The sequence below is a fragment of the Neltuma alba genome, unplaced genomic scaffold (assembly GCF_004799145.2).
Source record: "Neltuma alba isolate B1F8T4 unplaced genomic scaffold, ASM479914v2 tig00013362_pilon, whole genome shotgun sequence".
Lineage (NCBI taxonomy): Eukaryota > Viridiplantae > Streptophyta > Magnoliopsida > Fabales > Fabaceae > Neltuma > Neltuma alba.
The window spans coordinates 22,937-38,650 of NW_021637627.1; the positions used below are offsets into that span (position 1 = coordinate 22,937).

Below are 15,714 nucleotides of genomic sequence, written 5' to 3' on the forward strand. Positions count from 1 at the left end.
GCGTTAGATACCGAGGGGAATCGCGGGAGGGCCATAGGCCTCAATCTGCCCTAGATCACTAAAAAAAACAAAAGATAATGTATCAATATCGAATCTCAAATTTGGTGCAAGTACAACATGGTTCCCATGAAAAAAAAAATATATTTATCATAATTAAATTTTTGGGAAAATGTATTATTCTTTCACCACTACCGGTTAATTAACATGATTTTTTTGTTCGAAAATTACAAAGATATTTTAGTTCCATTAAGTCAATTAAGTCTTTTTCTTCCACCAAAAAAAAAAGAGTCTTTTTTAAAATTATTGCTTATGATCTCTAACTAATATACTCATGTTTTGAACGCTTACCACCTACCACATCTTCTCTTGCCACCTTTCTTATCTCTTGTGGTTACAGGTCAATTTTTCAACCATTTCTCCTGTTAAATTGCCTCTTTCACTCGCATTTTTTATATCATTTTACTTATATCTTTCAGAGAAGATCCATTTTGGGAATTAATTAAATTATATTAAGGGTCCCCCCATTCCAAAATCAATATAATAATTATTTGAAAGTTATTGATAATGCTTCCTAACTCCATGATTTTTGAAAACTAATCGATAGAAATTGCCATGCCTTATTATTAGTATTCAGCAATTTTTTGCTGATGCTTAATACTACCTCATGTGATTAATATAAAAACCAAAAGGTTGATATATATATATATATATATACATATATATTATAATTAATGATCAGAAAACAAACTATAGGTTTTGGCATCAAGGACTATTTGTCTAACTGATGCTATGGCCCCAATGACAACCAAAACTGAGGAAGCTAAAGCTATGAATGTGTTGCCCCAGAAGAGAAGGCTGCGTTTGGAGGGCTTGAAAGTAAGATTGAAGAAGACCATTGGCAAAATGAAGTCAATAGGAATGCACCCAAACGCACCAAGCACTGCCATTATATCTCCAAAGAATGGCAGCATCGCAGCCAATACTGTGGCCACCACCACCGATAATGACCTTGAAATCAATCTTGGCACAACATTTCTAATAGAGAACTCTCCCAGTTTTGGATCAGCAAAAATCGTTTCGAACAATTCATTTGTTGGCTGCAAGTAGATCTGCAAAATGACGATATCATAGTTGTTAAGACACTCAATTCTCCTTAATCAAATCTCATGAACAGGAGGGGAAAATCGCAGGTTGTCTCAACCTGAACTAACAAACGCTTTAATCTAGCTCGATAATAATGAATACTAGTAGATATTGTTTCACTGAATTAAAAGAGAATTAATATTCAGTTCCATATAAGTAATATAATCACGAAAAAGTCCCTTGATATGTCATGAGATGTTGTCATTTCTTGTACCGAATCTTGTCACCGCAAATTTTTCACTTATTATGAGATTTTTTTTTGTTATTAGTAATTAATTAAATTGCTTATGTGAGATCTCCCTTAAATTAATGTGTCATGAAAGTTGTTTTCCACATGTCAGAAACTAAGAAATCAACCAATAATGATTAGATTTGCAAAATGATGATATCAGAGTTGTTAAGACAAATCTCATGAATAGGAGGGGGAAATCGCAGGTACTCCAAACATGAACTAACAATATTTGAATCTAACTCAATATATAATAATAGATATTAGATATTTGCATGAAACATACTCTTCCGGTCTTAAATATAAAACCCTTATACTCACTAGTATAAGAGTCTTATATTTAGGACCGAAGGAGTACTATAGAATGTGACTGAGTTAATGGAGAATTACTATGCAGTCTCACACATAAGTAATTCAATCACTAGAAAGTCTCATGAGTTGTCAATATGCCATGACTTGTTGTCATTTTCTTCACCGGATCTTCTTGTTACATATTTCCAACTCATTTGTGAGACTTTTTAGTGATTAGATTGCTTATATGAGACTTGACAAGAAATTATTTCTTGAATTAATGTGTCATGATAGTTGCTTTTGCATCAATTAATAACTAAGAAATCTACCGACAATGACTAGATTAAGTGAAAAAAATTTGATTTCGTTAAAAAAAAGGATCAAAAGTTCCAAGTTTGTGAATGGTATCTGAATCAACTGATGTGTCATGCAAAATAATGAAAGCATTGAATGAACTTTAATTTTGTTCTTAATTACCACAGTGACAGCGAGTACTTGTAGGAGAGTGAATAAGTTGGTGATCAAAAGAAACCAAGTGGGAAGAAGAGGCTTTTGTTGTTGTGCCATGAAGCTAGCAATAATAGTGACACTGGCTTGATTCCCAAATGCCCAATATCCTGATATTGCCACCATGAAATAAGTTGTGACTATCACACAATAGCATACACTTAGCCCTTTCAACATCTTCCCTTTCACAGGTGCTGCTATAGTTGCCTGCACCAAAATAGCTTAAACTATTTCATTAGGATTGCCATAAATTTATATACAGCATTTAACACTTTTAAATGTGACACTTCTTTCAAGACTTGTTGACATCTCTATGCATCCCTTATAATTTGTATAGTGATGTTAAGTCAATGTAGACAATTTATACATGCTTTAACAAGTTTTAATTAATACCAACAAATATTGGTCTAATTCATAAGGAATTGACTCGTAATAACCTACCAAATTGTAAATTCAAATCCTTCTGTTGATGTGCAAACCTTATTAAAGATCGATTTATATGTATCTTTGTAAGTGTTTTTTGAGTTTAAAAATATGTCTTGATTGCTTCTGAGATCCATCTCACTTAAATTTTCATGTGTTAAAAAAAACAAGAAAGATAAAACATGTTCTAATTGATTACCTGTATTTCAGGAATGATACCACATGCATATGCTGTAGCAATGATTGAAATGCCATTGAAGACACCGAAGAGCTTGTCAATACTACTCCCATTCACTGCATAGCTTCTGGAGGCTGCAATGTTCTTTGAGTGATGACCTGAAATGTATACACACACACAGCACATATATATATAGGTAGATATTTTCTTTTTATAGTTTTCTGTTGAAGAGGCCATGTGTATCTGTTCTGATTCAATTTGCTTACCAATATATATGGAACCAATTGTGGCACAAGCACTATAAGCCACACAGAGAATAAGAGATACAAGATTCATGTGCCTTAGGGAATGGAATGATGGAAGTTGAGCCAACCCTAATGTGATCACCCCACATATCACTATGAATTGGTACAGCTTCATTGTTCCTGCTGGGTTGTACAGAATGTAAATGAACTGCACATAAAAAGTTGTAACACAGTTGAAAAGTTTTACGTTCATATAAATATATATATATATATATATATATATATACTGAGAAGAAAATATCGGAACGAAGAACATGACTGATGATTGTCTGAATAAATTGAGCTTCCATTTTCTAACCTTGAGGCTTTGCCCTCCCACAAGAGGACCACTAATAACTGCGCCGAAGCATATAGCCAATTGAAGTGGGCCTACGTAGTATTTGGCCCATCTTGGCCCTGCATCAGTAAAACCAACTGTTGTTATGCAGAGGTTTGCGGAACACTAGTGGACATCGCATGGGAGGGTTTTCACAGTTCATGGAAACTGTGCTCTCCTCTTAATGCTTCAGAATGATCGCTTGAGAGGGATCTTGGCTTAAAAAGCAACCTATAATCCTTAATATAAGAACTACTCTTTGTGTACAAAAAAAAGAAAGAAAGAAGAGCTATATTTCAGTTAGATAACTTAATTTGGGGGGAAATAATAAATATTAGAGATAAAATAGATTGAGGTATATGTAGGACTAATACTATCATCCTAACTAGTTAGCCTCTAGGAGTATCATTTTTTAGTTTGATTGCAAATTGCTAGTGGATTGACTCACTAATAATATACTACCTGCAGTCCTAATTATAAGAGCTGGTAGACTAATTTAAGGAGATTAAGAAAACAAGTTAAGTTAGTTATTTGTAATAAATAGGTGTTGTCTTTCGTAAAATATTCTTGCTAATCAAGTGTATTAGCTAGAACTACTATTATTAGAAGAACTATCTTGGAAAAAAAATACATAAATATAAGAGACAAAGTGGATTGAGATCTTATAATTAGGACTAAAATAAAAATCAAATGAAGTCGACCGCAGGTATAACATTCAAATATGTGTTTTCCACAGGGTGGGTGTGCATAAAAAAGATTATGAGACCTGATCGGTTTGTTCATATTCAGTATACTTTTAGAAAATCAAAAATATTATTGCAAAACGAGTCTTCATATGGGAAATGGATGCCTCTACTTTGATGTGGCTCCTATATGTTAGATGCAGAATCACATCTTGGGATCTTTATCCCCACATTTGAGTAATACTACATCCAATACTCAATATAAGAGTTTGTTTTACTTTTATTTTGCTTTGAAATATAAAACTTCAATCCATTTTGTTTCTCATATTTATCCTTTTTTTCTAAGATAGTCATTGTAATAATAGTAATTCTACCAATACATTTAATTAACAAAGATATTTTAGGAAAAATAACACATATTTATCACAAATAACTAACTTAACTTTCTTAATCTCTTCAAATTAGTTAACTAACTTCATTAACCTTCAATCCTTAATATAAGAACTAGTTGACTAATTTGAAGAGATTAATAAAATTAGTTATTTGTAACAAAAAGACATTGTCTTCCCTAAAATATCCTTATTAATCATGCGTGTTTGAATTACAAATTGATAGCAACTCCTTAACATATGTAACTATTATAGGGATTATTTTAAGAAAAAATAGATAAATATTAAAGACAAAGTGGATTGGGTCTTATAATTAAGATCAAATTGAAAATCAAACTAGTGCTTATGTTAAAAATTAGAAATAGTAACTCGTTTGTTAATAATAGGCTTGCAGCCTATTTCATAAAACCTTTTTTTTTTTTTGACCAGCTACTTCATAAAAGCCTGTTAGTAAGTGGAGAGCACAGTATGTATCCTGCTTGTAACCTCAACATGTTGCATGTGCGCCCCTCTGAGTCAAACAAATATGTCAACTTGTTTGGGCTTATTAGGCCCTCTCTTTGTCATTAACACAAAAAAAAAAAAACAAAGAAAGATGAGCATATATATAAATATAGAAAACATACATATAGATATAGATATAGATATAGATATATATAAGTGTGCAAAATGTTTGCCAATAAGAAGGAAGGATACCTAAAGTATGGGTGGCCATATCTCGGAAGCGAAGCAGACGATGCCCGAGCTGTGCATGGCGCTCCAAGACGAGAGATAAAAGATTATAAGAATAGAAGGTAACAAGACCAGCTAGGGTTAAAGACAAGACTCCACCAGGCCAGCCCAGAAGTGTGAATGAGAATGGCAGAGTCAAAAGCACCGGCCCCACTATCGATGTTGTCAGATGATACCCACTGTGCAACCATGATCCTGTTTATTTTCCCATAAGCCACACCATGACAGATTCTCCTCACAAATATACATCTGTGTGCGTGTCTTTTGCTTAAAAATAATAATAAACACTGGGATCAAAATTACGGCTTTAAAAGTGTTTTATGGTATACCAAGTAGATATGTGGAGAAGTTCATCTCGTTCTACAGAAAATTATCTTTAAAAAGTACTTTTCACCCAATCCAAACACTCCCAGAATCTCAAGTGATTCTGAAAGATTTAGAGAGTTACACGGATACACACAGTAACTAAGTTATGAGATTGAAGGAATCATCATTCATGTGGTAATAAAGCCAGTTTCAAATAAACAAAACTTCTGATAAAGCAGGAATTGAAACTGATGAAGAAGGCAAAAACTGTTTAACTATAACCTCGGGATTTGAGAACAAAGAGTGCTCCTGCGTCTAGTTGCTTTGGATCAGAGGGCTTGACGACATGGCCGTTTTCCTTGTTACTTGCAGGCACTTCTTCCACTGTCACAGAGCTATGAGGAACCGCTGTTTCCATCATCTTAATTTGCTTCAATCTCTCTCTCTCTGATTTCTTTTTCTTCTCTATCTCTCTCTTTCTGGAATAACCATTTATGATATGGATATAATAGGCAATGACAAGGAAATAAATAATTAACAAGAAACAATCATGGCAGGTTGTCCCTCACTGTTGAAAAGGAGCGATGTTAAAGTTCTCTGGAGGAAAATTGGGGACGTCGTCGAGTTCTCTTTTTTCAAGGGTAAGTATTGAGTGGGACAAAGATGCAGTGTAAGCAAATTTGACTTGGATAATTATTTAATACTATTTGTGCTTAGTTTTCACGTCATATTATTCAATTTATAAGTCATGAATCATGACTATAAGAGTTAAATATAGTTTTTTTTTTTGAAGAAGTTAGTTAGTTATATATAGTTTTAGTTATTATCTTAATATGAGCTTCCTCATATGTGATTGACTTGAATGTAAACTTGGTTCCTAAATTCTGTCTACTTTAATTTTTATAGTTTCTTAGTAAATTTAATTTCTCTCTCTTCTTAAGTACTTTCTATTTTAGATTAATTTTTGCTCAGGAATGCAAAAGTTTAAGTGTGGAGGAATTTGATAATGATTATTTTTATAATTAAATAAGTATAGAATTTGAAATATATTTAGTAAAATCTGTGAATAATTTATACCTATTTAACCATTTTTTATTAAGTTTTCTTCTTTTAATTAAATCAATTATAGAATAAAAGATGATCTTGTATAAAATCTACTCAAATCTTTCACCACCTCAGATCCTAATTATAAGAGCCAATTAACTAATTTGAGGAGATTCAGAAAATAAGTTAGTTATTTGTAATAAATAAGAATTGTTTTTTCTAAAATATCTTTGATAATCAAGTGTATTAGTTAGAACTACTATTATTAGAAGGACTATCTTGGAAAAAAATTTATAAATATAAGAGATAAAATAGATTGATATCTTATATTTAGGACCAAAATAAAAGTCAAATGAGGTTTTATATTAAGAACTAGAGGTAGTATTATTTTTAATGCAAGATATATAAAATTATTGAGAGAAAAAAAAGTCACACAACATTTGCAACAAATATAAATATATACACACGTATATTAAGAGAGAGGCGCCAAGTTCATGGAAGGAGCTGATCATCAATTATGATATACTACCTCCAATTCTAATTATAAGAACCGGTTGACTAATTTGAAGAGATTAAGGAAGTAAGTTGAGTTAGTTATTTGTCCTAAATAGGTGTTGTTTTTCTAAAATATCCTTGCTAATCAAGTGTTAGAACTGCTACTTTGAAAAAAAATATATATAAATATAAGAAATAAAATGAATTGGAGTCTTATATTTAGGACCAAAATAAAAATTAAACAAAGTCTTATATTAAGTACCGAGATAGTAATATAATATATTATCTTAAGGACATAAAGGGGTGGAGAGATGTGAGGCAAGTGGATTCACGGACCAAATCAATTGTAATATATATATTATATTATATTATATTGAATACTGTACAGTACAAGAAAGGAGACAAAATCTTTATCCGAAAGAAAGAAAGAAAGAAAGAAAGAAAGAGGATAACCGTGGATATTGCAAGCAACAGTAACGCAAGGCAAATCAATCATGATATAACATATTATAATATTCTTTAGTACTTATGAGACTTATTTAATAATTTGATTAGATTAAAAAAGTTAGATAATTAGTTAATTATAAAAATATAATATGTTTTTTTAAAACACCAAATTATTTTTCTTAATATTTTCCTCCATTTTTTTTTACTTAATTATAATTAAAAGAGTATTCATAAAAGTAATTTAGAAAAAATTGATAAATATAAAAAATAATTCTTATATTTAGAAACAAAATTAACTCAATAATTAGGTTATATATTAAAACCAGAAGAATATATATTATATTAGAGATATATGAATAACAGGCGGTAGATTCAAGAGGATATATGGAAAAGAAGGCAATCAATAAATAGAAACCGGAGAGGCGGAGATACATCAAACAGAGAAGACTCTTGGCGGCAACGAGAAGTTAGAGAAGGTTTCATATCTGATTCTTCATTCTTTTTCATTCTTTCGCGTTATGGATTTTATTTTAGCCGTGTATAGCTCTTTTCTTTAATATGGAGTAATTATGAACTTACCTATGAACTAGACTTTGTTTTCATTTAATTAATTATGTTTGATGTTAATTTTGACTAATTAATCCTGTTTTGATTTATCTATTTAATGTTTGGCGTTTATTAAATATGAGTTTGAACATTAGGTTAGATTAGCTTTGACGAAGGAAATTTTAATTAGGCTCTAGGATTTAGTAATATGGAATTAGATTTTTATTTGATTTACAAGTAGGATAGAAATATATCTGGAGCCCCATATAATTGATGAAGAGTGAAATTAATTTATCCTCTTAAAGATTTGAGTTAGACATAACCTTATTACTTAGAAAATGGTTATAAGTGGATTGAAAGACACTTTTAGCTATAAATACTTATATTAACTAAATTAATATTGAGACTAATTAGTTAAATAAAAGCAAAAGTCTATGAAACTAGTAAGGGATTAGTAACTTTAGGTTACTTTTAATCATGAATTTTTTTTGTCTTCATTCTTTTTATCCGATCAACCATAATTCAGCTTGTTTAACTTAATTGAAAATAGAAACTTTAATTTCTAAACACTATTTTATCTGATTTTCTGTGGGAACAATACTCTATACTTACTTTTTATTACTTGATTAACAAGTGCACTTGTGTTATTCACAATTTGTGTGCATCAGTCTTAAATATAAGACTTACATATAGTTAAGAAATTGGTTTGATCCTAAATGTATGACATTAATCCATTTTATTTTTCATGATAATTTTTCTTAAATTATGTACCTTATCTAACTTAAAAAAGCTGATATATAATCTAATATTGTATAGAGATATTTCATGAATGCAATGTCATATACCTCAGAATTAAGTAACTCATTTAATTTTTTGATTTATCCAAATTAATTAATTAGCTTTTTATAAAAGAAGTTTAATATCGGCTTTCCATAAATTTACTGCTTCTTGTCCTACAACTTTTTCCTTCTCTCACAAATAAGCACTGTTGTCAAACTCGCAAGTTGACTCTACGAGTTTAACGTTTTTACATTTTTAATTAACAAAATTGTGTTGATTTATTTGTAAACTCATGATAACAATAAACTCGGTTAAACTTACGTGTTCATTTATTGAATTTACCGTTTTTACATTTTTAGCTTGTAAAATCATGTCAACTCACTTTTAAACTCGTGCTAAATTTTTGGATTTGATTATATTTAATGACTTATATATGAATTTTATAAAAATTTCTTTGTTGAATGTGATAAATTATGAACATTAATGGATATAATTTCAATTTAGAATATATTTAAATGAAATTGTTCTCATTTTTTATATATTAATTATTTGATTATATATTTTTAATATTAGTTTATTAATAAAAGTAAATTCTTACAGGTTTACGATCTGAGTTTATGATCCGAGTTTATATTATTATCACGAGTTTGTTTAAACTCACGAGTTTGACAATCTTGCATATAAAAGCCAAAGTGGCCCAATCAAATGCGTCGGTAAGTTTCTGTATATATGTAGATGCGTATATGGGTATTAATTTAATGCTTAAGGCTAAATATTGAATCGGACAAAGGATGCACGCTAAGCAAATTTGCCTTGGATAATGTATTATCTAATACTATTTGTGCTTAGTTTTCATATCATATTATTTAATTTATGAGTCATGAACAACACTTATCCGGTCCAAAATATAAGAATTATATATAGTTAAAAACGGTTTTGGTCCTAAATGTATGAAATTAATCTATTTTATCTTAAATATATATAATTATATAACTTGGAAACTAATATATAATCTAATGTTATATAAAGATATTTTAAGGATATAATATCATATGCATTAAGTAATGTATTTAACTTCTTTAATCTACTCAAATTAATTAATTAAAAGAAATTTAATATGGGCTTTCCATGAAATTGTTACTTCTTGTCTACAGCTTTTCCCTTCTCTCACAAATAATAAGATCCAAGGTGGCCCAATCAAATATGTGATTTGTATAGATGTAGATGAGCATATGGGTATTAATTTAATGCTTATATATACATAGATATGATTTGACCATTCCAAATGTGTTCATTGAGCATATATATACTTTGGATTTGGATATCTTTTAATTCGTTACTTTAAAAAGCAGTAGATCGATGAAAATATTAGATATATACTTTTGCAAGTCTTTATCATTAGATGGCTTATATAAAGCATACTAGCTTGATAGGCATATATACATGGAAGTCACAATAAACTGCTGTATTATATTATATTATTCTAAAAGCAACAAAAAGAAACGTTGAACGTTGAATGCCCCAAATACATCGATTATTCACTACAAAAAAATGTTAATTCTAGCGGTTATGGTGTTACATTTTAGCGGTTTTATAACCGCTAGAAACCTGCTAAACGGGAATTAAATAATTTCAGTAGCGCGCGAAAAATTACTAGCGGTTATAGAACCGCTAGAAATGTTTGGGAAATTAAATTTTCACACCAATTGAATTTTTAGAATGGCGGGAAACTTTTCTAGCGGTTTTTTAACCGCTAGAAAGTTTGGCGCGAAATTTAATTTGACGAAATATTTCTAGCGGTTCTGAACCGCTAGAAATGTTTACCGTGCCAGAAAAAAAAATTTATGGTTTTTCATATATAATTAAAACCATTAAATAATTATTTTGAAGAATTTTGTTAATTGTATAATTAGTTATATGTTACATTTATATATTCAAATTTTGTAATAAAAAAATATGTAATTACATTATGAATGTGTTAAAAGAAGTGAATTTAATCTAATAAGATAATTTAATTGAATATTTAATAAGATAGTTGAATTGAGAAGATGATATTTTGGAATATTGAACCTATAGTATTAAGTTGATGAGTATTTGAATAGTTGAGGAGGGCATGACAAATGTGGAGAAGAAAAATCTGAAAGGAAAGGAGAAAGAAATAAATGTTAGTAAATTTTAAATAAAAACAAATAAAAAGATACAATGAATTATAAAATAAAATTCACTTACCATAGAGTAAAGAGAAAAAAACCACAATATGAGATAGTAAGAAAAAAAGAGAGAATTATGAGAAGAATAGGAGAGGAAGGAAAAGAGATGGAGTAAATGAATGTAGAGAAGATATGGTATTTATAGAGATCAGCGACACATTTGTAGCGGTGTTTTTGTAGCGTTTTATAACTTTTTGTAGCTGTTATTCATTTTCTAGCGTATATAAAAGCGCTAGTAATTAGTAGCGGTTACATATGTAGCGGTTATTAACCGCTAGAAATTTAGTATTTTTTATTTTTAAAATCTGAACGAATTTTAATTTACAGGTATGTATTTTGTAGCGGTTCATAACCGCTACAAATTTTTTTCACGAAATTGTAATTTGTAGCGGTTATTAACCGCTACAAATTACAATTTCGTGAAAAAATTTGTAGCGGTTATGAACCGCTACAATGAAAAATTTTTTATTTTTAAAAATTTTTTACGAATTTTAATTTATACATATGTATTTATGGACGAAAAATTTGTTAAATAATTTATTTTGGATGCTGCTACTCTCCATCATCATCCGGCCTGAAAGGACATATTTTAAAAAAATTTGTTAAATTTATGTTGTATTTGGAAAAATTAGTAATTAGTAGTTAATTATTTAAATAATTTAAGAAAAGACGTGTACCTGATAAGTGGCAAATTATCATCTCCTTGAGGAAAGAAGTCTTCAAAATTCGAGGGTTGGAAGGGTTCACTGTCGTAAATAATGTCATCATCACCCATATCGTAAAGATCCCGTGGCTTGAGGTGAACGACCATATTCCAGTCTTTATGTTTCTCGTCCTCGACATAGTAAATTTGGTGTGCCTCAGAAGCAAGGATATATGGCTCATCATCTTCAGATGCCCCCGTATGAATAAGTCTTGAGAAATTGACTGAGGTGATGCCCAAATGGTCAGTAGCGAGTCCCGTGAAGTTGTCGTATTTGCCCAGGAGCATTTGAACAGTGTCACGGTGAAAAGCTGGTAAGTCAACTCAATAATGTCAATTAGCTTTCCATAGTAAGTGACGCCTCCAAAGCGCATATCGCCATCACTACTGCTAGCATAACATCTCGTTCCGATGTCCCGCAAACTCCAGAGTTTTGTGTGAGCAATCCCTGATCACGTGCAACCGTACAGAACTTGAAGCCGTTGACATTGTACGCGGTAAACCTTCGTGCATGGTCTAACGGACCGAGAGAAAGAGCTCTGAATTCATCTGTGTATGGGCTGTTGTCATTACGTATTCGACGTGTAAACCAACTGGGAAACTCTTTGTGGACTCTTTTATCAATGTCAGCAGAACGCGCACGGCCCCGTAGCTGACGCCTGAGATAACTCCTAAACTCACTATAGTAAAGTGTAATTTGTTAGAAGAGTCAGTAAGAAACAAATATAAAGTGTAAAAGCTAGTGAGCTTATATGATATATATACTTACTGCATGAAGGGTTCAACTTGGCTGCAATTTATCAAAACGTGTCTGTGTGCCTGGAGTTTCTCTGTAGGAGTGAGTCTGAAGAATTCATATCCTCCAACTGGTTTCCCAACAGGAGGAAATAAAGTTGACGTGGAAGGACCGGGAGGAGAATCATCTACGCGACGCGGGCGGTTAAAAGATGTCTCCATGTCATCAAAGTACCTCGAACAGAAGTTAGGACCTCATCTCCGGAATAACCTTCTGCTATTGACCCCTCAGGCCATGCCTTATCCTAAACATATGATTTAATTTTCCCAAGTACCTGTAAGTTAAAATTGCATTAATAATTACGAGTAAATGAAAGAACAATGTGAAATTAAAGAGGCGGGAATAAAAGATAATCTAGTACCTCTCTATAGGGTACATCCATCGATAGTGAACTGGGCCAGCAACCTTTGCTTCTCGAACAAGGTGGACAGTCAAGTGAACCATAACAGTAAAGAATGATGGAGGAAATATCATCTCCAAGTGACAAAGTGTAAGAAGAATATTTTATTTTGCAGCTGATCAAGCTCTTCCGCTACCAAGACCTTCGCACACAACTTCTTGAAAAATGAACATAATTCTACCAAAACCACCGATACATCAGAAGGAAGTGTGTTTTCAAGGCCATGGAAGTAACTGTTGCATAAGAACATGAGAGTCATGACTTTTCAACCCAGTAACCTTTCGAGCCTGCAGATCGATACACCTTGAGATGTTGCTAGAATATCCATCTGGTACTTTTATGTTCTTCAACGTCGAGAGGAAGATATCCTTGTTCTGCTTTGTCAAGGTGAATTTAGCTGGCTGAAACTTGTCGTTTTCATCAGGCCAAGCCTCTTCACGAATTCCCCAGGCCCGTAAATCTTTTCTAGCTGCGAGATGGTCTTTGGACTTTCCAGCTTCATTGAGCAACGTATATAGCACATTATCGCACACATTTTTTTCAATGTGCATAACATCCAAACTGTGTCGTAGCAAATTAGATTCCCAATAAGGAAGAGTGAAAAATATGCTTTCTTCCGCCATTGCATAGGTTGCGTATCAGATGTCCCACGAGATCGTCGTCCCAATCGTTCGGATCCACACTCTTACCAAACTCGATATGAACATCTTCTAACTGCCGCAAAATATCCATACCAGACAAAGTAACAGGAGGATCTCTCTTCTCCTGTTTCCCATCGAAGCGAATCCGTTGCAATCTAAGTCTGTGCTTGGAATCAAGGAACCGTCGATGTCCTATGAAGCACCACTTGCGAGTGTGGAAGGCGACATGGCACAGAATCAAAATTGCACTCAGGACAGGCCAACCCAGTATGCACATTCCAGCCAGACAAAGTTCCCAAACCGGGAAAATCACTTATTGTCCACATCAAGGCTGCACGGAGATTGATAGTTGCTTGTCATGTGAGTCATATGCCTCAACACCATTCGTCCATAGGTCGAGCAATTCGTGTATCAACGGTTGCAGGTATACGTCCAATATCATTTCCTGGTGCTTTCTTGCCAGGAATGATCATGGAAAGCAAAAAGGAGCTCTGCTTCATGCACATCCAAGGTGGTAGATTGTATGGAATTAACACCACCGGCCAGATACTGTAACTTGTGCTCATGTTTCGAAGGGATTAAAACCATCGGTTGCCATGCAAGACGTACATTTCTAGGATCATTGGCAAAGTCTAGAAATTTCGCATCAACGCTTTCCACGCCTCCGAGTCTTGTGGGTGCCTTAACCTACCATCTAGGTTTTCCTCAGTCGCGTGCCACCTCATGTGCTGAGCCATTTTTGATGACATAAATCTTTGCAACCGTGGTTTAAAGGAAGTATCTAAGAAAATAATATATTAAAAATTTAAAATACCGAATATTTTTAGAGACGGAACAAGTAACACGCTGTAATAATTTGTACCTGAGAATTTTGGCCGGTTCTTCTTTTGCTTCTTGCCCTTTCGTACCGACTTATAGCGTGACGTCTTGCATCTCGTACAAATCTCTTTGTTGGCATCATCTCCCCAGTATAGCATACAGTCGTTTGGGCATGCATCTATCTTCTTATAGTTCAAGCCAAGCTTGTTAATAATCTTTTTTGCTTCGTAAAAAGACGGAGGGAATTCAGCTTGGGGGAAAGCATCTCCCAGTAATTCCAGCAACATAGACATCGCCTTGTCAGTCATACCGCACAAGCATTTGATGTGATACAGCCTCACCAAGAATGACGACTTCGAATACTTTGTACACCCAGAATAAAGAGGCTTGTCAGCTTCGGTCATGAGGTCAAAAAAATTCCCGAGCAGTTTCGTTTTTAGAAACTCCAGTTGAGGTCCCTCTACTTCATCTTCGTTGGGATTCGAGCTTTCGTGAACACCAAAAGCATCACGCACAGCACATTCACGGCATCGCCTCATCCACTCGAACTCCCATCCGTGAAACTACTGGCACTGACTCAGCACCATATCTAGCCGTTCCCCATGTAGTTGCCAAAATACGTACTCTCGCGGAAAAGGCTTAAAGATTAAATGTTCCCTAACAATATCTTTGGGATGCCACTTTTTGAAATTACATTTAGGACAGGGACACTGAATCTTACCATTTACGGCAGCATTGGCGAAAGCAAAATCCAAGAAATAGTTTAGACCAGCCAAGTATTGCGGAGTCGACCGGTGCAAGTTGATCCACCGACCTATCCATGACTAATAATGCTCAAATTTCGTGAAAATATGCCACAGAGCTCAAAGAGAAGTTAAAATGAAATTCAGTTGAAGTGCTTCAGCTTATAAAGGAGGGTGGAGGAACGGTCATTTTTTGTAGCGGTTACAAAAACCGCTACAAATTTGTAGCTTTTAACGGAAAATTTCAATTTCCAGCGGTATTAACCGCTAGAAATTCTAAATATCGGTTACAAACCGATAGAAATTTCTAGCGGTTTTAACGGGAATTTTCTCTCCATCTGTTTTGAATTTCTAGCGGTTTTATAACCGCTAGAAAATTCGGTCAAATTTGATATTTTCTAGCGGTTCAACAGAACCGCTAGAAAATTCTACAATTTTCTAGCGGTTGAATTTTCTAACGGTTTTGAACCGCTACAAACGCTATTATTTTTAGAAAACCACACGATAAATTAATAACATTACGAAAAATAAATATTTATTAAATTAATAAATGATTATAGAATTATTTCGAGTAATTAATATGTTTAA

At 32.7% G+C, this 15,714-nt stretch overlaps 1 protein-coding gene across 2 annotated transcripts; it reads right to left on the bottom strand.

The window, feature by feature from the left end:
• Window positions 1-716: 716 nt before the first annotated feature.
• Window positions 717-5,956, bottom strand: LOC114736722 (GABA transporter 1-like). 2 transcript variants are annotated; one of them, XM_028924588.1, is made up of 7 exons: window positions 5,785-5,956; window positions 5,161-5,391; window positions 3,375-3,472; window positions 3,038-3,224; window positions 2,793-2,929; window positions 2,141-2,377; window positions 717-1,109 (listed from the first exon to the last, which is right to left on the bottom strand). In XM_028924588.1, exons 1-7 carry the CDS (start codon window positions 5,921-5,923, stop codon window positions 729-731), a joined length of 1,410 nt encoding a protein of 469 aa, XP_028780421.1. In that variant the 5' UTR covers window positions 5,924-5,956; the 3' UTR covers window positions 717-728. The 2 variants fall into 2 exon arrangements, with proteins under 2 accessions (XP_028780421.1, XP_028780420.1); XM_028924587.1 differs by having other exon boundaries at window positions 2,793-3,224.
• Between the last annotated feature and the right edge of the window lie 9,758 nt (window positions 5,957-15,714).

What these genes read in the sequence shown, in the direction of transcription:
- LOC114736722 (XM_028924587.1), bottom strand. Translation starts at nt 5,923, where the DNA reads ATGATGGAAACAGCGGTTCCTCATAGCTCTGTGACAGTGGAAGAAGTG. An exon ending in TGGGAGGGCAAAGCCTCAAG is followed by an intron (nt 3,225 to 3,374) that starts GTTAGAAAATGG and finishes TTTTATGTGCAG; the next exon opens with TTCATTTACATTCTGTACAA. An exon ending in AAGTACTCGCTGTCACTGTG is followed by an intron (nt 1,110 to 2,140) that starts GTAATTAAGAAC and finishes GTCATTTTGCAG; the next exon opens with ATCTACTTGCAGCCAACAAA.